Genomic DNA, 25,352 nt, shown 5'->3' with positions numbered 1-25,352 from the left:
TGACCCCTGCATGCACGCACTCTGTCTTCCTCGATCGAAGCTTCCCACGTTCATGAGTCCCGAATCCACCAGCAAGTGGATCCAATGCTCTCTTACGTTCTCCACTCCTTCGGCACTGAGATCGGCATTAGCGGATCTGAGGCCCTCCGCTTCTCATGCTCACCTCTGGCATAGCCGAAGCCACTCCTGTTGGTTCCAAAGCCACTGTCAATCAGCCTCCGAGGCAGCCGAAGACTTGAGGCACATAAGAAAACTTTGGGGCTCAGCCAATTTTTTCTGATTTATTTACTTCAGGTTACTTCAGCTATCTGATTTCGGTTATTGATCTTAGCATGGCCATTAACCCCGAGGAGGCCTCTTCATTGTCCAGTCACATCATCTCATTTAAAAATGATAATGAATAAAGCAAAGCAAGCTCCCCACACTCTCGGCTTCTGGTTGTCAAGTCATGCAATTAATAAGTGTGGCCCTACTACCATGAGGTGACATTACCCATCCTATTCGAGAAGGTCAGAAGGTCAGGCACAATTTTCGAGGATATTTAATGAGGGCAAAAAGATCTTTGTCGATCTCTCTCTACCTCTCTATTGATCCGATTCTTGGCCACAGTCTTTACTTCGGGCCCCGCCAGCTGGTCTTATTTATCGGCAAATCTTAAAATTTTTTGTCATTATTGAATGTGGTCCCCACGTACCAAGAGAGCAAGAATTGATCTTTTCAGATTCTCAAATCTTGCACCTTATTCAAAAACACCCATGATATCCATTGGCTCCGGAGCAGAAAAGGTATGTGCAATAACCATCACGTCACGTCTGAATCATGAAAAAATATTCGTTGCAATAGTGATACCATATCAAATTTGTAACAAAGCGATGAAAGCTGTTATATTTCATCGATTGATGTATATTTTATCGATTCCCGTAGATTATATCCCATACCATCCCCATGTGTTTCACTCATTCCCGACTATTGATTGGTTTGTTACAACGATAACCTAGTATGATCGTTGCAATGAATATTTTCTCGTGAGTCACCCCATGATTTCTCCAAATGGTTACACGGCTCTTTAGCCTCCGCCCATAAATAAAGGGCAAAGAGAGATTCTTCAAGTATGAAATTTCTCTCTCCCTATATGCTCACTCCTTCCCATCTGTTGTCGGAATTCTAACTTGAATGTCAGAGGATTTCCACCGGAGCCACCTCCGATTAGAAACTTTTCTTGCATCAACACGGCTGTCGTGAACCTACCGTCGCTGCCCAACTCCAATCGATCCGACCTCGAGATAGATTTTTGCATCAACATGTCCCCAAGAGAGAGCATGCTAGGCGATTGGGGTCGTGGTAGTCAGAGCCAAGATAGTAGATACCATCAGAGTTAGAGTAGTGATTGTCCGAGCAAGGAGAGTGGGTGTCAGCAGGCTGCCCTAGAACTTACCATCCATATCTGAAGGGATCATGGGTCCATGTAGCAGAATGTCAACCCAACGAGATCCGAGCATCAGGTGCTTCTGAGAGCATCTGATCTGGAGGATTGCTTAAAGGGAGCCAGGGCAGAAATGGCATGGGATCGGTGAAAATCTAATGATGTAGAAATCGTCACATTACTGATCTCATATGGTGATCGGCTAGGTTTGATGTCTGCAGTGTTGTTTAGATCATGCGATGTTACTCAGATCACATACTTCAAACTGTCGGGTCATGATGCCAAGTGTATGCCACATCTTTGACAATTGAACACATATCGGATGAACCAAATATGGTCTAACATATATATTATAATATAGGATATAATTTTAAAATATAATAAAATAATATATTATTATATTATATTATATTTTCTTATAATATTAATATAAGATATTAATGTTATATTATAATAATAAAATAGAACATTTACTATGATATTATATTATTACAAAAGTATATTATATCAAAATAATAAAATATTATTATTTGATAATAATATAATATGATATTATATATAAGATAGAATTATATATTATTATTATAGGGTTAGGGGTGTATTGTGAATGAAATAAAAAGTTATTTTTTTGATTGATGGAAAAATGACTTACTATCTCCAAAGTGAGTAAGACTTTCTTCCATTTTATGAGTGAATATTGTTCATGGAGAAATAATTTACTCATCTAGAAAAGTATGAGACATGAATAAATTAATCAATAAAAAAATTGATTAATTTTTTTATAATATTTTTTTATCAAAGAATAGATCCTTAGGAGTGAACGTAGTAACATACCACAACGATGACCAAGATTTCTAGCTGTTTCATAATAGTAAATCCCCTCACAAGAAATTGTTAACCATGGTTGTTATATTACTCATGGAGCACGTGAATGGATTGATATAATAATTCTCAGAGGGAGGCGGGTGATAATGTATATATCAAATGATAATCAAATCTTAATAATGTTGTGCGATTCTATCACTATTTATACAATAAAACCTAACCTAGTAACTGATATGAAAATATAAATAGTATAAAATATAATTTTAATAGAAATAGTAGTAAAAAAAACAAACAACAAGTGTTAATCATATTGTTTTATGATCATTACCCTGCAATACATAGGTCATGTGATAACCAATCCCCGTATATTATAAGGTATATCTAATTTTTCTCACACATCCATATAAAAAAGGACTATAAAAAATATTTTACATACTTACCTTTGCAAATATAGTTTATTATATATATTGTCCTCCAAAATCATTATTTATATATACCCCCAAGTCATTCTATTTTTGCATGGATATCCTACCTCTAATTTTTTGGTTACGAATGTTGATAAATTACCATGTTAAGTATGAAACAACTTCGTTACTTTTTTGGATAAATGTGCTTAAAACATTTACATGGAAACTTAGTTCTTTTTTATACAAATTAAATATTAAATTTTTAAGCAATATTAACCTGAAAAGGTAACAATGTTGAATAATATTCAACATGATTATTTATTAACACCATCAACCAAGAATCCAGCATGAGGTTTATATATACAAAAATAGGATAGGTTGAGGTATATATACAAATAGTATTTTCTGGAAGATGAATTTATGTAAATCATATGTATAAGTAAAATATTATACTAATATTGTATAGTGACATTCTATATTATAATATTATTTTTTAAATACCATATGAAGGGTTTTGTTATAATGCTACAAAAGATATTTCAGTCTTTTTACTTTTTATATATTTCTAACTGTTGTATTAAATATGAACCACTCAAATTTCAATCAACTAAAGTGCTTCTGTGCAAGGCGAGTACAGTAAATATTTCAAAGATTAAAGATATTTTAACATTAAATTGATGATAATTTTTATAATTAAATTAATTTTTTCAAAAAATCTTTCTCCGATCAATGAAGAGGTGATCGCGAGCAGAGGACTTGCAGGCATGTAAGGGGGGTGGAAGAGCTGTAGGTGGTTGGGGGCGGTGTGGACTGAGAGTGCAGGCGGAGGACCCTTGGGTATACGAGGGGGCGGAAGAGTCATGGGTGGCGGCGAGTGGCATGGACTTAGAGCACAGGGGGTGACCACAGGTTGACGGGGAGGCGGATGACCGACTAGTGGGGGGGGGGGGGTGCGGATGATCTGGGGGTGGCTGCAATCAGGCAAGGGGGTGAACGATCCGCAGGGAGTGGGGGGGTGCGATGCGGGTGGCCTGTGGGTGAGAGGAGGGGGTGGGGGGCGGACGGAGGTGCAGACGACTTGCGGGTGGCTGTGGGGAGGGGGGGTAGGGGGCGACTGCAGGCATGTGAGGGGGCCGACGACCTATAGGTGGTCGCGGGGGTGATCGCAAAAAGGCGGGGAAGCGGATGACCCTCCCATGGCCGTGGGGGATGTGGCGGTAGAGGGTGGCAGCATAGACAAGCCGCGGGCACCGAGTGGAGGGGGTTGACCACTGGCGGAGGACCCACGGAGTGTGAACAACCCATGGGTGCTGGGGGGAAGGTGGGAGGGGGGAATGCAGGCGCGCACGAGAGCTCCAAGGGTCGGGGGGGTGGTTTGGCATGGTGGGGGTTCGTGGACCGAGGGTAGAGGATCGACGGGCACTGTGGGCGGAGGGGAGGGGACCACGAGTGGATGGGGGGACGGACGAGCCGTGGATGGATGTCAAGCATGAAGAAGTTGCCAGTGGAGGGCAATAGAGGAGCCGCGGACAGGAGGCCAGAAGGGAGGAGCCATAAGCGAAGGAGCACTCGCGTTGGCACCGGGAAGTGGGAGTAGGCGTGGAGAAGCAGAGGGAGGAGAACCGACGGAGGAGCCGTGAAAAAGAAGGTAGAAAGAAAAAATAATAAAATATTTTTTTAAAAAAAATAAAATATATAAAATCATAATATGTAATATCTATAATGCCCTTTGTAATAAAATATTATAAAAAAAAGTACCGAAGCAAAACCCTCACATGAATGTTAAATAATATTAGAAAATATGTTATAATATTACTTTTTCATTATAGCGATAGCTATATATGATATTTTAGTTTGCCTCCATGACAATATTATATTATAATCATATATCAAAGAACTACTGTAATTAATATGAAACATTAAATATAATAATATAATTATAAAAATATTATTTTAATATAATATAGTATCAACATCATCAAACATTATCATAAAAAAAACTTTATTAATTACAAGAATATAATAAATATTTAATATTTAATATAGCAAATATGACATTACAATAATATTATTGATATTCTATTATAACTTTATATAATTAATTATATTATAGTTATAATATTTTATAATAATGCTTATATAGTATAATCGATAAGATAAAACTAAATTGAGCGGTTACATCTAAAGGGGTGAAATGAGTTTAGAGAATGGGCATCAGGATTTGGACATGGAATGGCTTATGTCCAGAAAATGGGTACAAGATGGTTTGATCGGACTAGCCTATTTCAAATTTAGATTTTTTTTTTTTATAAAAAATATTCGGCGGAAAGCCTGAAACAAGGTCTCATGCGTGGCGTCTTGCTTCAATTAAACGAGGTACGGTTTGTATCTTTCGTCCGAAAGAATGATTCACTCTCTTTTGGGACGTCTACCATTGGATCATGCCCTCGTTCAGATCTGTGCAGGCAGATGGAAGAGGGCCAAGTGTTTTAAAGACTGTGCAATGCCCAATCCAGCGGTTGGCGTCGCAAAAGAAGGCCAATTATTCTTTCGCACGAAGGTACAAGCCAAATCCAATCAAATACCAACAGACCCACGGTAATTTATAAAGCCTAAACAAGAGAAATTCTTTATGCACCGCACGCATCATAGAAAAGCTCGTATGGAGTGCACCATTTCATCGTATTAGAATACCATATAATCATTATTTTTTAATATATATTTAATATTTATAATTTTATTTTTTATTTAAAATTTTAAATAATAAAAATATATTTTTTTAAAATTATAATATTTTTTATAAAAAATTATGATATTTTTTTTTTCAAAAAAATTATGACACTCTTTTACAGTATTATATTACTTTTTTATAAAAATTATGATATTCTATAAAAAATTAAGATATTTGTATAGAAAATTTATAATTATAACGTAGTATCTCATAATATCAACGATATATATCATAATTTTTTTATAAAAAATAATATTATAATTTTTTTAAAAAATATTTTTATTATATAAAATTTTAAATAAAAATATAAAAATATAAATATTAAATATATATTAAAAAATAATAATTATATGATCTAATAAGATAGCGATACGCTCAACGAGGCTCTGCGCACAGGATTTTTTGGCCTAACGAATCTAGGCTGCTTGGATCCGGGCCGAGGTTGGGCCCAACAACGGTTGCGCCCCAACTTTGAACTCGCCCCCTCGCCGCCCTATAAATAGAGGTTCCCAGGCGAACACAAGCCGAGACCGAGGGGAGAAAGGAGAGGGGCCAAGCGAAGGGCGGAGCGGGCGTTCTTGCTCTCGCGGTTTGCCTTCGAAAGATGGAAACCGAAGCGTGCCCTCCTACCTTTCCTCGTCCTCCATCTTCTCCCCCTCCGCCACGCGCCGCCGCCGTCGATCCCTCTTCTCCCGCCGATCGCGATGCAGATGTCGCTTCTCCAGCCCTTACCGGAGACGGAGGCCTCCTAGAGGCGATGGAGTCCTCCACCGCCGGTACCCTCCCGGATGCCGATATCTTTTCCGACGCACCCGAAGACCAAGACCCTGAGGAGGGGACGGGCGTTCCATCTGGTCCCGCTGTTCTTACCGACGAACTCCGAGATAAGATCGTGCGACAGGTAATCTTTATACGATTATTATTATATTCTTTTGGTGTCTTAGCTTATAAAGATTTATATAGTTAGATAGTTATCTATTTGTTCCTTTTCTTGGATTTTGCAATTCAAGAATCCAAGAAACAATGACAATAAGACGGACGCTTGAAAATTAGGCATTTTATTGTTAAAGAACTTGTGTTCATCTTCTCCATGTCTGTTGTTATCTATCAGTTCCTTTCTTTGTTTCTTTTTCTTGGATTCTTGATCCAAGAACTCATGAAATAAGGATAAAAAAAACAGAGTTTTTAGATTTTGCTTACAACCCTACATGTTACGTGAAAGAATTCATGGTCGCAGATATTACATATGGTTCTATTTCAAGAAAGAACAAGAAAAGTAGGAGATGGAGTGTGATGGCTCTGGATTTGTTCGGATATTTTCCATATCATCAAAGAAAAGTAGGTGATGAATTGCACGGTTCGTGATGGTAATTAGATGTTAGGGTAATTCTTGAATCTTTAAGTGATTGAGAAAGTGGCACTTTCTGTAATCAAGATAAAATAGAAAAGTGGTAAATGGATATGCTTTAATGAATTTCAAGAAATGAACACTTCAATGAACAGCTACTTGTTGACCTTATCGCAATCTAGAGTATGTATAAATATTGGATTGCATGAAGAAAATGAGGGTTTATGTCCTAGAAGTTTGGCATGTGGTTAGATGAGGTAAGAATGATCATGATCTTCTAGTATTTGTCAGGAAAAGTTGACAAGATTTCATGTGTGATTTTACTTTACTGTCAACAATAATTTTGTTTTGTTGAACAATGGGAAAATGTAAAACTGATGCACTTTTCTAGGTAAAGAAACAATTGAAATATCCTTATTTTTTTTAATTAAAAACCTATACATAACTAAGTGTCCTACAATGTACATTTTATCTATCTAAGAAAATAGTTGTATTTTCTGGAAAAGGTGAGAAAAAGTAGATATTACAGCTATCCTGCTTGGAAATGGGCTAGAAAAGAGAGGGTCACGAGAAGAAGCCAACTACTTGCAAACACCACTAGGCGAGTCATCTTAGAGAGACCTAAAAACAACGAGAGAAAAGAGAAGAAGTCTAGCCTTGTATGGTTTGGGTGCTCCAGTTAAAGCTATCCCCTCCCCCCCCCCCCCACCACCCCCCACCACGCCCACGCGCATGCGCACACACAAAAAAAAAAAAACCCACCACAAAAAAAAAAAAAAAGACACTCCTGTTTTTCTATTTCCATCTATGAATTAGCTCTTCTTCTGAATTCCTATTACTACCAAAAAAATACTCCTTTCCCACATTTATTGGAATGATTTCATCTAACTATATTATAATACTGTTCCATCTAAACCAGCAAGCCTGCTGAAAGGAACAATGGACTTTAATAACAGGGAAGATGGGCAAAAACATTGCAAGCATTGTGGCAAGGGACATGAAGGCATTGCACCTGTGTACAGTTTTGGTGCTTCTATGGAAGAAGTTGTTGGATTGTTGCTGGTTTTCTTTAGCGAGGCACAAATGCCTTGCTCTTGTTGCCTTTGGAGTTGGTGGCATAATGTCTTTGGAAGTGGCATTGTATTCCAATTAAATCTCTCTAGTTTCTTTCTATTTATAACTTGGTGCGGAGGAGGGATCACGACTGGAGAGTTTTAGGATGTGGCTAGATATGGAATGATCTTGTAGATAAAATTAAGTGCTATGTTGATGCCTGGTATGGTAGTGATATTTGGTTGACTTCTTATAGGAGAAGCTTTGATCTCTTTAGGTGGATTTATTGAAGGTTTGACGTTCTATCTTGTTAGCTGTTTCTTGTTCTATTTGGTTCTGTTTTCATTTTGTACCATCGTGGTATGAGAGACTTGTATTTCTAATACCTATATCACACAAAGACCCTTTAGTTGAAATGGTTAATAAGGTGTACTGGTTTGGACTCAAAATGACTGACACATTATTTGGGTTGGATTTGTCTAAGATGTACTTAAAAATTGGTCATGCTTCAATTGGAAAATTAATGCAAGAAGCAGTTTGCTGGTTTTACTGCCTTAGGTTATAGGCTGGAAGCGGAACATATCAAAATGATAATAAATTCTGTTGGGTTTTGGTCATTCAACTGGAATGATTCTATTTTATAGATCCCATGGTTTTAAGGTTGTTTTGCTTCATACTTTGGAGTCTTGTTAAAAAATATTGGAATAAAATCTTAAATAAGGTGGAAGAAAAATTAATTCGTATTATTCCATTATATTTTGAGTTGCCTAGGATCATAAATAGTGCAGCATGAGTTGTTTGAAAAGTAAATTGTTTTGAAGCCCAATGCTTTGATTATATCCCAAGAACATATTTGGTGTATTGTTAATTAAATTCCAAAAATCACCTAATTAAGCATAAGCTAACCATATGACTGATACAACAATGCAAAAGGAGTTAATGTTCGTGCACTTTTTTTTAATAATTATGCTTGCTTCACTTATTTAATATTTTGTAATAAAGAAGCAGTGTGCATTTCATTATCCCTTGAAATCCAAAGTTTCTAGCATGGCTTCATGTTGGTTCAGTAGAATGAAGCCTAGTTCCTTCTTTGGTCTGCAACAAGGAGAGGAGTTGGTTGCAAGAGAAGGGTGTTGAGCGACTTGCCAGAAGGATGAGCTGTGTCCATTTCATCCCCCACCAGCCAATTTTCAAAAGAAAACAAGTGGGGGACATTGCGGTGATCTCAACAGTTCCTTGGTGTCCTCGTAGACACTGTGAAGTTAGAAAAGGTCTTTTGTTAGTCCCAAAACAACAATAAGATAATTCAACAGTTTTGGTTGTTTTTGGCAGCTTGGCTAACACCATGCAAACTGTTCGAAATCAAAATGTCTTGTCAATTTCAGATTGTTTTAGATCGAATGGGTTATTATTGACATATGTGTTATTGGCTGGTAGGCACAAATTTCTGTTTGCCTTCCCTTCTGCCCACCTTTTGGGGTGTGGATGGTAGCAACTGCGAAGGTATGAAGTGGGGATGATCACACATTGTAGAATACACATCCATTGGAAGTGCATCTTTTCCTCGGCAAACTGGACCAAACCCAAGTTTATATAAAATTGCTTCTTACTCCAGTCTAATACATTCAGCTTTTTAGGGCTGTCGATGTGCCCAACATAAATTTGGGACCGAAGCGGAGACATTATCAGAGTGTTATTAAGGTTCAACCTGAACTTAAGCCATCCAACTTAACCTAAATTGTGTGATTTAGTTGAAAACTTTGATCTTTGGGTGGGTGTCCTTTTGATTTTTGGTATCATTTTTCGGCCAAGTTGAGTTGAGGTTGGATATTCTATGGGATGGAGGGTTTGGCTTAGCCTTCGTTCAACGCAATCAGACCAAATTGTTGTACCCTTGTCCTTTATCGCCAGTATGTCAAAGAGAATGGAAGCTGCTTTTGTACCATGATGACAGTGATAACATTATGATTTATTCGTGTCAAATAGAATGAGAACAATAAACATAGATCTGAAACTTCTTTATATCAAGGAAATTTTAGTTTCATAACTAAGTTGGACCAATTGTACATTGTAATGGTCAATTTTACATGTTCAACATGCAAATAATTGATTTTTTTTTTCCTGCAAACAACACCTGAAATTTAATGATAGGTTTTATAACATAACACAGAAATCATATTTGTCTTACTGTAGTCATTTTTTAAATGACTCAATCCTTTTATACTAGTGATTTTTCTGTATTATTGTTTGGTTGTCTGTTAGGGGACTGGTGGTATTTTGGAGCCATCTTGATTTTCTAACTGAATGACGCCCTTGAATGGTTTGAGTCTCACAAATTCCTTGAAGTTAATTTAGTAAACATTGATAGTTTTGCAGGTTGAATACTACTTCAGTGATGAAAATCTTCCTACGGATAAGTTTTTGTTAAAATTTGTGAAGAGGGACAAGGAAGGATTTGGTAAGTACTGTCGATGTCCGTGTATATGTTTAACTCATTTCTATCAAGATTTTTTTCTAAGATTATATGACTGACCTATAAGTCAGTGCTCTCTTTTAAATTCCAGCTGATATGCATTCTCAGGCCTGATGATTGGTTGTTTGCAATACTGAAGTGCAATTATGTACGCCAAAGCATGTGTACATTTTTTTTATGTTATGTTATTTTATCTTATTTTCTGAAATGGGTGTCTGAAGTTTTTAATTTTGATGCTTCCTTTTCCTGAAATAATTTTTACAATTGATCAAATGTTTGGTTCTTAGAAATCATCTTTAGTAGATGTGATCCTATTCCTCACCCCTCTGAGCACAATAGAGAAACCGGATATTGGATCTAATATCATTTTTGCAAGAGATTAGGAACTTGATTCATACAGCTAATGTGATGTCCCTTCTTTGTTGATGTGATAAGAGGCTTGATTTATCATGAAATGGTTTTTAGCACCTGTTGTGTGCTTAGAGAAATCAGATTTGTGCCTTGTATGATTTGAGAGCTATATGTGTTTGTGGCTTCAATTTTCCTCCATCTTTGAAGAGGTTGAAACTGAGATTGCAGGCAAGAGGCTGCTGAATATGGGAGTACATTTGGTCTTGATTTATCCAACGTATGGAGAGTCCAGAGCATCTGATTGTAACAAAGAATGATGAAGGATTGTCGTTTATCAGAATTCAAGTGCTATAGCAGCAAATGATTGTATTACTTCTTGCTCAAACTGAGCCAATAAAACATATTTTTATTTTGTCACAGTTTTCTTTAAGAATTGGTTGTCTTTTGACTTTATTTGGATTATACTGTTGTTATAAGAGCAAGGTTGTATTGTTATTTTTTTTCTTAATATCTTGATATATTCTCAAATGGGTGGTAGATTTTACTTGGTTATTATGTTTCTTTGTGCCCCCCCCTTTTTTTTTTTTTGTTTTGTGTTTGCCATATTGCTGGAAGGAGTCATTTAGGTTTGTTTTCTTCTGGTTTAACGTTTGTATTCTTGTCAAGGGACCATGAAGAGTGAATGCAGATGATCAAGATGGCTGTCACTTTGCTTTTCTTATTAAGATGTGGTTTTTCACTTACTCTTCCAAGACCATCACTCAGTATGCTATTATCAAACATTAATACATGCCTGATGCATGCATATACACAGACACACACACATATATGTATATATGTGTATTTTGTGGTTCTACGTGAATCGTTATGTGAAGAGGTGGGCAGTCTACCGAGTGTAGTGTTTGGATGGTTGGATGTGTGCATGTGCGTCTTTTAGTTAAGATCATGATCTGAAGAATGGAGATGAAACTGATGAAGTAAAGCAGGTACTTATGACAGGCTACCTTTACTAGATGATTCTCCTGGTGCAGCTATTGTACAGTTGTGCCGAGCATCTAGTTTAGGTGTGTATGACTACTCAACCAACTGCTATCTGATCATCTCTGTTTTCAGGAGCATTTATGGGAATTCAAGACAAGTTTTTTGTTGATAATTTCTCATGGTTCTTACCGTATTTCATTCAAAGGTTTATTATTCTTGTGACATCATTATTTTCAAGAATTATTTTAAGTGGGCAGTTGATAATATAGTCTTTGCTTTGAGAAAACAGAATCTGAAATTGCTATTTTCATTTTTTTTTTTTGTATTATTACTTGTTGTTTCCTTACATTATTGTTAAAAGAGCAGTCTTGTCAATTTCTTGTTATTTTTGTGCAAATTAATTTGGAATGTTTCTTCTTTTCTTGTTAAGTTTTACTTCATATTTTTTCTATATTGCTGATAAAATTATTGTCTGGTTTCGCCTCCTCCTCCTCCTCTTCTTCTTCTTCTCTCTCTCTCTCTCTCTCTCTCTCTCTCTCTAAGAGATTTTAATGTATTAGTCCTTTCTCAGCTAAATTCTTGCATGGTCCTCTTTTTTATTAAATGACATTTTGGACCTAACTTATTTATAAGTGAGACAAAATAGTCCCTGTTGTTCAATTAATAGGCAATTTTCTTGATTCTTTATAGTTAAATGGTAATTGTAATCTGAACCTATACTACCATTATAATCTGAAACAAAGAGAGTGGATGCATAGATCATTGGAGATGTTTGCATTTTATGAAAAAAGATCAATATTATATTTAGTATCTAAGATGATGTTATGAAGGGAGTTAATTGTTAATGGGACAATAAGGACTATTTTGTCCCATTTGTAGTAAACTGTAATTCTTTTTATAAAAGAAATAAAATAAAGAGGACTGTTATGGATTGTGTTGAAGGAAAGAGACTAAACCATCAAAATCCCTCTATAAACCCCCCTTCCTTCTCTCTTGTGCTTTTCAGTGCCTTTTCCCTCTTCTATTAAGGGACCATGACGATACAATGCAGCTGATCTTATAGTTGGTGACTGTTGCCTAGCTTTTGCTAAAGGTGGCTCATCAACTTGGTTACTGCCAGGAAGTGATGTCTCCCTTACTCATCTGATGTCCCTTCAGTCTTTTTATCATTTCATGCATATATTATGTGCCTAGGTAGACTTGCGTGTGGCTGCATGGTTGCATGTATGGGTCAGTCGGTAGGTGCATACTTGCGTCGATGTATTATTATACTTATAAATACAAGAATGGGGATTAAGTTGATTAAGGTTTAGTTAGGTAATTTTAATGGGCTCACAAGGTTGGAGTGAGGATTTACACTTGGGGGTGCACCAAAATAATATGCCAACTCTTAACCCCATAGGTTCAGAAGCAGAGAATCAAAATGGAGTCATGCTAGAGAAATGAAGGAAGAAGAAAATTGTTGAAGTTTTGAACCATTATAAGATTATGAATCATTTATAATTTTGATGGGTAAGTTTCAGGAAAAAAAGTAAATATATTATTTATTGCTTATCATCTTTTTAATTTGATAAACAAGCGAACACATTGCTTGATGTCCAACAATACTTGAAATGCATAGAAATTTTGAAATCATATCACATCTAGAAGAAGATGAGCAAAATGATTGTTGGCCGACTGCCATTTTTCTCAAAAATAAAAAGAACATATAATCAACCAAAAACAAGGATAACATAAGGTTGTATTCTAAAGTAACCATAAATGATCATAAATTTCATAAATTTTTAAATATTCTTATGAGTTGCAGGTCACAGCCAAAATTTCATGAATTTACTAATAGTTTGTATTCAAATGTGCAAGCCATTCACTTAAATGAAAGCTGTAAACAAAACATATAATGGCATAAAAACTTTCTTAGGAAGGAAACCATTATCAAAGAGTATCAGCCCATTATCTGTGGATGTTCTAGCAGTTCTCTTCAAACTTGGAGGATACTGAATTCCTCCACTCAATGTCCCATGGGTGTTGTTAGTCGGACATGTGAAACAGGTGTCAAGTGTCCAGATGAATCTAATATGCGGACCTTTAAAAAATCAGGTATATGTCCATATCTTATAGACGTTCATGTAAATTTGTATTTATTTATTACCACATAGATAGCAAGCTGGACTTATTACTACTTTATATCAAACATTGATAAAAGATTTGCTAGTTGATATGCTAGACCTCCTTCAGTTCACATACTTGGTAAAATATTTGATCATTGATATGTTAGACTTAATAACTCTCATGTAGGAGTGCCAAAAGTTGACAGTTAAAATGATGACAAAATGATTTGGTGGTACAAAGTGCTGAGTGTCATTAGGTGCCTGAACTATTGAGTATCCTATACACCAAAAAACCCAGCATTTGGATTTTGGAGTGTCTAGGACATTGCCCATGGGTACTTGATGTACATTTTAACTCCCATAATATCTCTGGTTGCATAGGATAATCTTTTCTGGTATTCTACTTGGATGGAGTTAACCACATAGCTATTTCAGCAAATAAAGAGCCTTTTATGATCGAGTTGTGGTCCTATTTTGGAGTTGGACAGGAGTATCTTCGTTTGCCAATGACGGCCGTCTACGTAGGGCACAGCGGCTGTGATTGAGTTTGTCCCTCATGATATGCTTTTGTCAAAGCCTTGTTGGGGCCACTCAATCATGGTTACCACATTAGACATGGATGGCAGTGATCGATAAAGAGGACCTCTTTGGCCCAACCAAAAAAAGAGAGGATCCAAACTCTTTGATTTCCAAACTTATCACTTCCATTTATGTAGGCAATGTGAATATGGAATTTGACTAGTCTATTACAATGGAGGTTTGTGCCTTACTAGCTGGAATCTTCTTCACCTGCTTTTGAATTTTCCCGGAATCTCAAACCTGCACGCCCAAGTATCCCTGCGCTAGCACCTGCTCCCAATTTTGGCATCTAAGGAAAGAACTCAATGGAAACATATGTATCAAATCTAGGGAGGGCCACATGGAAGAAGAGGAAAAAGGCTGGATTATATGGATGCAATAAGATTTTTTAAAAATCTTGGTGGAGACTCCCCCTCCCAAAAGAAGAAAAAAAACACACACACAGAGTCCACCTGTGGACTTATTTTGTTAGCCAAATGCAGCTACTTTGCTAAGCATCTAAGTTAGGTCAGAGTGGCTAATTAGTCAAATACAATCTGATTCTCTCTTCTCACTATCGAATGTTTGTTACTTTATTCCATCTGGAATTTGTTGTATTTGTTGATGCCATTTCTTCTGACATTTACTTTTAGTCAGCAATCTATACAATGGCATATAGATATGGTCTGGTTTTATGGGTTTAAGATGTTTTAATTCTTAAACGGGTTCGCAATATTCTCCTATATTCTTTAATTCTCATGCTTGTGCCTATTTGTTTATGTTATGTTTGTGGCCTCATTTCCTTTCCTTATTTATGATTTATTTTCAGCAAGTGACCTTAGGTTCCAGCCATTGGTGTAAAAGTGTCGTTATTCTGAGCAAAGTTTTATGTATTCAATGCATGTAACCTTGTGGCAAAGATGAGGAAATTGTTTCCAGATTACGATGAGAGAAAATTTAATTTAGAACATTTGAGGAAACTTAATTGTTGCACCGGCAGAAAGGAAATATTGGGATTGGTGGATTTTGTACAGTAAGGACCAGAGATTGTCTGACACCTAATGGTTTAGGATGGTACCTACGATAATTATGGTGGGGATTGATGAAAGGATTTGAGGTGTCATGTGATCGAGTACATGACAAATAGCCATTCACTTGTGCCAACGTGCACTGGTTATCAATAATTTTAGGCAACAAGGATTGTGACGACGGATGTGCATTACCAATTCTCATGCGCTTCCATGCGTTTCAGTTCTAGGTCATAAAGAAAATTAAAATTGTCTATATTACAACATGCACCAACATTCTAGGTCTGCTACATGCTGGCAACATCATAGAGTGCAAGGCTGATTTTTGTTTTTTTGAAGATGATTGTACATGTGGGCTTTTTGTATTTGGGGGTTGTATGAAAATAAATCAATAAATGACTTTTTTTCTTATTCAGGAGAGAAGTTTGTCTTTGCTTTTTTGTTTCCTAAAAAATAAAAAATCGCAAGGGAGAGATGTCCATAGCACGAGGCACATCAACTGTCAGTGAACCTGAATGTCTTCGTGTGTATGGATGAGTTTGTGTTTGCATGTGTGTGTCTCTTTGTGTGTGCATGCATGGGCATGAGTATGACCTGTTTTACAATCTTAGTGGGTTTTTTTTTTTTTTCTATGAATCTTAGTCGATATTTGTTAGTGTGGGAAATCCTAACACTTCTAGAATATTAATGGCAGTTTGAAATACAAGCTCTTGGTTTCACTTTGCACCCTAGGTTAACATTAGAACCCTCAAGAACTCCATGCCAACTAGTCTTATTTCTCAGTTTATGTTTGTATGAGAATATATATCATATGTTAAATTCAGATGGCGCAAGGATTGTTGGTTTTTTGTTGAATTGATGTACAGGGGATGTTATGTTGTTCTTCTGATAAATTGACTTAGAATATTAGGCTAACCCTATATGTGTGAAATCTATCAGTGCCTGCAGTTTTGAAATTTAAATTCATCTCTGACTTGTTAATCCAAAGCTGGTGTGAAGGTTCATTCACATTTGCAGAATTCAACTAACCAACCAGACAATTTCATTAAAAATATAGTGATATAAGCAGCATAAAAACTTATGGAATAGGAAAATATTTATCTTATACATGAAAATTATAAATGGACACATACAAACCAAAAAAATACAGCTTGTATGGATTTCTTTTTGTAGAATAGGAATTTTTTGAACCTTTTTGTTGGTGGCTCTCTTTACCAGAAAAAGGGGGAAAAGAATCAAGTTGTTTCTCATATCGTTTCTGAAATACATTGTAAGGTCAAGCTGTTTTCAGCTGTTAATGGTATTTGGTTGTTGCAGTTCCTATTGCAATTATTGCATCCTTCAGAAGAATGAAAAAGCTTGTTCAGGACCTCTCTTTGATAGAGGCTGCACTCAGGACATCATCCCAGCTTGTGAGTTCTCATATATGGCTTTAAAATGATATTGGCATGCAATAATTGTTGGATATCTTTTTGGGGAGGGAAAGGTTGGTTACTTTTTCAAACTTGCATAAACTCTGTTTGTTGGGATTGTATTCTGGAGGTCATTATGCAGAAGATTAGTTGCTCTCTATTTCCTGGAGCTTTGCTCTGACTGTAATTGTACGGTGCCCTTATATGCAGGTTGTTAGCATGGACAGGAAAAAGGTGAAGAGATTACATCCACTACTAGTTACTGAAATCAAGGATACAAAGGTATGTCCTTCATACTTTAATTGCATTGTTGTCTGTTGCAGTCAGAGATTGGTCTGAATATCTAAGCTGTGATCTTCTGAGATTCAGCCATGCACTGTTCTAGCGGAGAATCTACCAGAGAATTACTCAAAAGATATTATCCAAAGACTCTTTGGTAATATTGGAAAGTATGTCATTTCAATATGTTCTAGCCTCAAAATTGATGTTTCATTATTTAAAAGAAATTTACTAATTTACTTTAGTTTTTAAATGTCAGCATTGTGAATATTACCATTCATGATCCACATTCAATAGAGGAATCTGCCACAACCAGGAAGGCTGAAATTGCAATCAGTAGTAAGGTATGATCGTTAATACATGTGATATGGACACACTGTTTGTGAAACTAATCTTTAATACTTTGGGACCTTCTTTTCGAGCTTCTGGAATTTTATGGCTTCAGGTCTAGTGACCCCATAATGACAACATATTTGTATTTTGTGTCCTACGTCTGGTCAACTTAAGACATTTAAGGAATTACATAAGCAATTAAAAAAGTTCTCTTGTAATCTTTGTCGAGTTGTTAGAGGTGGCCACTTAGGCACCTGACGCTTCCCGGTCGCCCAGTGGGCTGCTTCCCAGGCGCCCTACTGCTTATAAACTGCTATTTTTCCAGGTGGGTTCCTACTTGTGATTATATCTACCTTGTCAAATTCAAGCCTTTTTATATATTTTATAAAGTCTATATATAATCTAGTAATGTAGATACATCTATTTTTATAAATGTTCATGTTCATTTGTCATCATGTGGTTTGTTATCTGTATGGTGATCATCTTTGTGTTCATGTTTTTGTTTTGTCATCTATGCAACATCTATGTGGGCATGCACCTTAATGTATTTCATCATCCTTGTGACCATCTTTGTGGATGTATGCTGTTATGTTTTTTTTTGGTTCAAGACCTTTCTGACCATTTCAGTGAACACATGTTTTTGGTCTGTGCCACTACCCTATTCAGAAGTACTTTTTTTGGTGTTTATAATCTGTTTTAAAAGATATACAGACTGACGCAAGATCATATTATGAATAGCTCAAGTAGTTAATGACCTACTATTTGTGAATATGGCCTTTTTTTCATGCATGTTCTCTTTGAACGAAATATGTACTGTGATAATTTGATGGAGAAGGCTATTATATTACTTTCATTAAATCTCAAAAGGTTTTTTTTTGCAAAAAATTATTTTTTATAACTGCAGGTGCTTGCCTGCTCACCTGGGTATTCTGCCTGGGCATTTCAAGCCTCAAGGGGCTACCTCCTAGAACTGCCTAAGCATGTAGACAACCTTAGTCTTCATCAATACTTGATTTGAATGATTTAGCAATCTTTTTCTTCATGGCCAGGAAATATTTGAATGCTTTAATTTCTTTCTTGAGCACTTGGCTTTGGAACTTGTGTCAATATTGATGAACTGTTCTTCTGCAATGCAATGTTCCTTCCATGAACACTTCTGGATCTTGTAGTTCTTAGTTTGCTTCATGTTTTAGATTTTCTTACCCTCCTTATGGCTGGACATATTACAATGATGATCATAAGGTGCACATGAGCCATCTGAGCTATTCTTGCCTCGTTGGTTTTTTTTACCTGGGTCCTTTATATCATTTGTTATTTCCATCACTTGATGAGGGGTGCTTTTCCGTGATTGCTTTCTTGATCTCATCATTGCACGACCATGTTTCTCTGTATGCCTGTCACTTTCTCCTGGATTTTCTAAGACCTCTGTTAGGTGACCCTTACAATGCAATTTTTCAATTGAACCTACTCTTTTGATGCAGTTTTCATGTTCCAATATATCTCTTCTATTGCCCCATAACTAAATCCATCATAATGAATTGACATCTCTGGCATTTTTGTGGGAATGGTGTTACCGTGCTTTGCAAAGCGATGTATTGGATTATTAATGACATTAATGAAAGAAAAAATATTCCTAATTTGTTGTCATGCTTGCATACTCTCTTTCCCTGGAAAGTCAGTCGATGCCTTTATGCTGCATGTCTGATTGGGACACCAGTCTCAAATGTCTCGTTTGAGACCATCAAAAGGTGGTTATGCATTGTTTCAACCAGATTTACAGCCAGAAAAAACAGAAGACGGTGAAGACAAAGTTCTTTGGAACCTCTTTATCCTTCTCCTGTGGTCCTTTGGATCTGATGGCTTTTTTTGACTTACCTAGAACTGGCTTGTTTCTATGTTAAGTAGAGGGTGTTGTTATGGATAACTTCTGAAGTCATTCATGGTGTGCTCTGATTGTACAGGTTTATGCCCTGGTTGAGTACGAGAAGGTTGAAGCAGCTGAGCGTGCTGTGAGTGTCATATATCATGCGTTGCAATAGCCGGGTGCTGAAAGTTTTGCAAAATTAGCATTATATGAGAAAGAAACATGATTTCCGTCATTCTGACTCAGGTTGCCACTCTGAATGATGAAAAGAATTGGAGAACTGGAATGCGAGTTGAGCTTTTGCTCAAGCGAATGGTAACATACAGGCTGCCTCTCTTCTTTAGTTTTTTTTTTCTTTTTTTTTTTTTTGGCAATAAAATGTATTTTGTTTCAGGAGAAGTATGGACTAGTCCAGAAAGGATACAAAGGGACCTTTTCCGAGAAGAGCAATGATATTCAAACAACAGAAATGACAGGAGATGGGAAGAAGATGAAATCTGTCAACTACCATAATGAGATGGCTGAGAAAGTGGTTGGTAACTTGTGATTTAAATATGAGCAATTCATGATGCTTCTTTTGTATGCAAGTCCCAATTTAACTGCAATGGTCCTGATTTGAATGAAATGAAGTTTTTTTTGCCTGTTCACTTCATATTGTTGTAACTGAGCGATAACACAATTGTGACATCATAGTTTCAGGGAAACAGAATGCTGGAGAGAAAAGTTTATCACATTGAAAATGGTCAAAGTTGATTTTCTTGTTCTTCACTCTCTTTGGTTGGCATATAGATTAATTAAATGTGAACTGGGTCTTTGGCTCTTTGCTTTAAAAATAATTTGATGTAACAACCAGGTACGAAAAACAAAGAGGAAATGAAGAAATAAAATGTTTTCCTGGACTATTGTGATGTAGCTGTTCTATTTCTTCTGTTTGGTAATAATATCTTGATGCAACTGCCATTGCTAACTATATACATTCTCAATGTGCTTTCCAAACATCCTATATTGAATAATTATGTTCTTCTTACTTTTCCAAATTGTTCTCCATGTAGGAGGAGCAATCTGCTATTGTCAGAGGCGGGCGGAGGAGTCGGTACAAGAATCGAGGAAAGGGTCACAGTCAACGAAATGATAATGGGCATGGTACCATGAAATAACTTTCTTGATTACAGATCTTTAGTTTATTCCCCTTATCTTACTCTATTTTACTCTTCTTCATTGATGAGTTTGCCAACTGAACATCAACATTTAACTAATTTTGCCAGCAATTCTGCTCAGCTACGTTCGTGGGTGGGATGAGAGACCAGATTCCACTGGACCATTGTCTGACCATTAATTCTACTAAGAAAAGCCTCTTTAGATATTCCATTCCATGTCCATTTATGTGATATTAGGCCTACCACCATTCAATTTCTTTTACAGGCCTGTCCCTCATCTAGCAGACACCTTTTGATTTCATCAAACTATATTTCATGTATCAGTAAATCTAGGAATGGAGCCAAAGAGAGCTCCAGGATTGAGAGTGGGGATGGTGTAGGGGCCATATCCCCCTTGCCTCCAAAAGATCATATGTAATGTTTCCTCTACAATGCTTATGTAGAGCCCTGATAAATACTGTGTTCCCCTACTTAGAGCTCTACTATTTTAAATCTAAGCTATAGGAATTGACCCTTTTGTTATGTCCACTATTTCCTAAATAATATGCGGTATATAACGTCTGAATAAATCCCTCCACATCAAGTATTTGATTACTATTATAACTCCCCGTGGTGCAAAGAGGCTTCTTATAGGCTGTTTGGAAGAATACTGCTTCATAAAGAATACTAAATGATCTTTAATTGGCTTTTTTATGCACAATGATGTATTTCGAGTTATTTGTATGCTGTTGGATGTTCCTTTAAATTTGGATCATAAATAGTACATTTACTCTTCATTATTCTATATATATATATATATATATATATAGTTTTTCATCGATTTAATATATATTTAATTTTTTAAGCTTAAGAAAACACTTGAGGAGCTTAAGAACATATGTAATGGCAAGTAGATATTCTTTATGAATAGACTAAAATTCTGTTTTGTCAGTTTAATTGGTGAGATTGTTCATCTGATCTGGAACATTCCTTAAGAAAACACTGATACAATTTTCTATCATATTTGGATTTGCTTTTCTCAATACTATATTTTAGTGCCCCCTTCTGAAAAAAAAAGAAAGAAAAAAAATCTTGCCCCAATTCCTGACTAAATCACATCCTTTACTCATGCATCTTATAGGCTTTCCACATTTTTTTTATTATTTATTTTTACTACATATCCACCTCAACTCCGAAATATTTTTTCAGTTTACTACAAATCCACCTCAAATTGCAATCTTTACTACCATGCTATTTGTATGTTTGCTTCTATTGTTTAAACTTCAAAGACTCCAATCTGGTGTTGTTAAAATCATTTCTATAGTGATTCTTATATCTTGTTTGATTTTTTATTTTTATTTTTTTCATATTTTTACGATATCTGAAAAGGTCTTATCACCCACGTCCTGATCCAATCCTACCCCCTATATGATTTATGGTTTGAGACTAATCTTGACAACAATGTTCTAATCTATAGAACATAAGCAGGCCATAATCAGCCTTTTAGTTCCCTTGTATACTTTTGTCAGTCAACATTGGTAATTCTCTTTTACTTCACCTAGAAGTATCTAATGCTCATGAATATATGTGGATCTATATCCCTTTGTATGACGTTGCTAAGGTTGTGGAGATCATTAGTGGATACTTCATGTCCATCAACAGATCACCCATCTAAGCTTGCATATTTGCATTCTATGGTGTCATCTGAAATTCATTAATCATCGCTTGACCCATAGGTTGTGCACATTATTTTTTGTCCTGTAGTACATTTTTCGGTATAAATAAATATTTCAGTAACTTGATTTAAACATCACATTTACACAAACAAACTTCTGATATAGCACTAAGACTGGTGGTTAGGCCAATCATGCAATCTCAAAACCAAACATGCCTGCCGTGAGTATCTATCTTGCCTTCGGGCTACCAGTCAGCCACTTTTTTGGCTTCTGCTAACCTTTGGGTTCATACAGTCAATTTACTGTTGAAATTTTTATATTTTCAACTAAGCCATGTATTTTTCCAACTGTCCATTTATCTCTGCATCTAGATGACCTCTATGTACTTGTAGAGAAACTGCCTAGTCTGCTCTCATGCCTCTACCACATACATCACTAAAACCACCATCTGTCCTGTGATGAAGCAAAATTGGCTTATCATTTCTTAATTTTTGACAGGTCGCATGCTGCTCCTCACATAATTTTTGTTCTCTTTTTTTTTGCTTATATTATTAGTTTTCTAAATATATCTGACCAATTAGTCACATCTTGCTTATGGTTCCAAGTTCCTTTGGAAGCTAGTAGACCTCTGACATGCTGATACTATGTTTATAATATTATTCATAAGTAGGGTCTGAGTCCGCCTTCCTCTCCTGGGGAAAATGTATCTGAACAACTTATTACAAGAATCGTCTCATACAGCTCCCTTGGCTTTTTAACTACATGTATAGATTTTCTACTCTTTCTTTGGTAATTGGTCGCCTTTATCTTTCAAATAATCGATGTTATTGAATTAAGGCAAGACGATAATGGTGCTCATTGGTGAGTCAAGCTTCTGTCTTTTCATATGTTTTTAGCTATAAAAATTGTATACTTATTTACGCAACTAAGTTTTGGAGTGAATATAATTTTTTTTTGTTTGTATTTTCAGGACATGGAAGTATTGCATCCGGTTCCAGCAGCGAATATATGAGCAAGCCCGTTCCTGGGCCAAGGATGCCAGATGGAACGAGGGGTTTCACGATGGGACGGGGTAGACCTGTTGTTTCAGATCACGAATCCACTCAGCATGATGCATGAAGGCGTTTCAAAACTCTGACAACGATCAGGTTTTCTTACAGTGAAAAAAAAAAAAAAAAAAAGGCAATTATCGGGTTTTCTTTCAATGATTCTGGACAGATGGTCTGCCTTTAAATTAGACTTGATTCCTCTTATATGTTCTTTGAGATCTCTTGTGGCTACCTTTGGATTAAGGGGTGGGGGAAAGGATATATTATGAATACAGTTGTTGGGTAGACTGTTAGATTTGATGTTGATGAAATTATCTCTTCTATTGCAGCTGTAACTTTTGGACGGGGGTCTCACTACGTCTCATCAAGAAGCCAACAAATAGGGATGGCAATGGGCTGGTCAATACATGTACGCCTCCCACAAGACTGGTCGGGATGGGTAGATTAGATGGGATAGGTTATGGTGGGGCTAAGGCGGGTTGTGGCAGGTCGGTTGCATCAGTGGGGGCAAAAAGAAAAAAAACAAGCTACCTGGTTTTGAGGGTAGGGGTCGTCGTCCTCTTGGTTGACGCTCTCAATGTCTGTGTTCTCGTGGGAAATTGGTTGGAGATGGCGGAGGCGGTGGAGCCAGAGGTAGTGAGTAAATTCAATGGTTGACAAGTTATCTGGATGTCATCTAGGAGATGCATGTTGCCATTAAGGAAGGTGGCGTTGTGGTTAGCAAGGCCGATCCAGGGAGGGAGGGGGGGCTGCTTAACAACCTAGGCAAGAAAGCATGAACCCAATTCCTAGAAATGAAGAAGAAAGGATTACTCATTGGAGCCTAGAGGGGATGAGCTTCGGATAGATGGAGAAACACAGGGCGTTGGATGGACAGTCCACAGCATAGGGAGGGATGGAGGAGTGTGTAGTGGGGAGGGATGAAGTGCGGCTAGGGCCAAGGAAGGGATGGACAACTGAGGTGTATGGGTTGTGATCCTGTAATAGCTATCAAGTGAAAGGAGGGCTGGAGAGGAGGGGAATTAAGATTTTATTATATTGGATCAGGTTTGAGATGGGCCTTACCATTATTTTGCATCCAATTTGAATCCATTTCAGAACGGGTCGGGTATCCATGGATGTGCTAAAATTGCTATCCATATCAAAGAAGCTTCTAAACAACCACCAAATCATAATCTTTTTTACACTAAGATATGTCAATACATGGATACACCAAGAACGTCTATGCATCGAAATTGGCCGTGAGCAGGCTAGCAAAGTAGCCAAATTTAGAGGTTATTTGGTTTTCTGCGGTTGCATCTAACTGCTATTGAATTACATATGCTCGAAACATATGTTGATGTTTCCTAGTTACAACTTAATTGAAAATGAGAAATTTCAAACTTGTAATTAAATTGCACTTAAAATTAATTATAACTTTAACCTCAAGATGAGAAATCTCTTAAGAAGGCTTCGCAATTGGACCACATCAAATCCCATGGTGGATAACATGCCATCCTACCTCCCTGTTGTATTGCACCAATTTCCAATTGTGCGTCATCCATCATGCATATGCTCTGGGATTTGCCTTGGTTCACATGGATTTGGTGCACGCAATAATTTCTCCTTGGGAAGGGTCTCCTTACTGCACTAAATGTTTCCATTGCTTCTCCTTGTAATTAAAATAATTATTATAATATAATTATTAAATAGCAACATCATATCATTAGAATAATATAAAATAATATAATTGTTGCTACGGTATTTCTTAAATATATTTTATTAAAATTTGGATACATCCTTACCGTTGATTAGATAGGATGATTAAAGTAAATTTATTTTCTAGCCGATTGCTGAATCGATCATCCATAACCGTTCTTTCTTTTTTTTTCTCCATTTCTCTGGAAAGGCTCTTCCGTCGCCTTTCCCTCTCATCGGTGTGTCTAATCGTGCACCGCCACCGTTCGGTTGCCTGCTGCATCTCCGCACCGGCGGCCTCTCATCCATTCGTCCGCATTGGTGGCCTCTCCTCCCTTTGGCCCGTCACCTCGCCCGTTGCCTCCAGACGGCCCCGTCTGCTTGTCCGCTGGCGGGCCCCCCTCCCCTTATCCGCGCTGGCAGAAGGGATATGCACGATTGAGGATGGATGGTCCAGAAGATAGAGTCAGTCCAGTCACATTGAGGCAAACATTCCTAAAGGCCTCGTGGAGCGCCATCATCCCAGCGCCTCTTTGCTCTTCCCATCACCTCTTGCGTCTGAGCCTACAATCTTATCTCTCTAACTCTCTAAAACTCTCTTCCTCTCTCTCTCTCTCTCTGTCTCACTTCCACTCTTTGG

General features: G+C 36.9%; 1 protein-coding gene across 1 annotated transcript; it reads left to right on the top strand.

Moving 5' to 3' along the window:
- The first annotated feature begins 5,909 nt into the window (after window positions 1–5,909).
- On the top strand, window positions 5,910–23,328 carry LOC105043794 (la-related protein 6A). Its single transcript, XM_010921503.3, has 11 exons — window positions 5,910–6,287; window positions 10,164–10,245; window positions 16,604–16,698; window positions 16,909–16,980; window positions 17,068–17,147; window positions 17,237–17,321; window positions 19,272–19,319; window positions 19,421–19,489; window positions 19,569–19,706; window positions 20,227–20,317; window positions 22,957–23,328. The coding sequence occupies exons 1-11, from the start codon at window positions 5,991–5,993 to the stop codon at window positions 23,103–23,105; spliced, it is 1,206 nt and encodes a 401-aa protein (XP_010919805.1). The 5' UTR covers window positions 5,910–5,990; the 3' UTR covers window positions 23,106–23,328.
- Window positions 23,329–25,352: the final 2,024 nt, after the last annotated feature.

Source organism: Elaeis guineensis, chromosome 2 (genome assembly GCF_000442705.2).
Source record: "Elaeis guineensis isolate ETL-2024a chromosome 2, EG11, whole genome shotgun sequence".
Taxonomy (NCBI): domain Eukaryota; kingdom Viridiplantae; phylum Streptophyta; class Magnoliopsida; order Arecales; family Arecaceae; genus Elaeis; species Elaeis guineensis.
The sequence above is the reverse complement of the archived record's forward strand: the minus strand, read 5'-3'. Positions and strand labels throughout refer to the sequence as shown.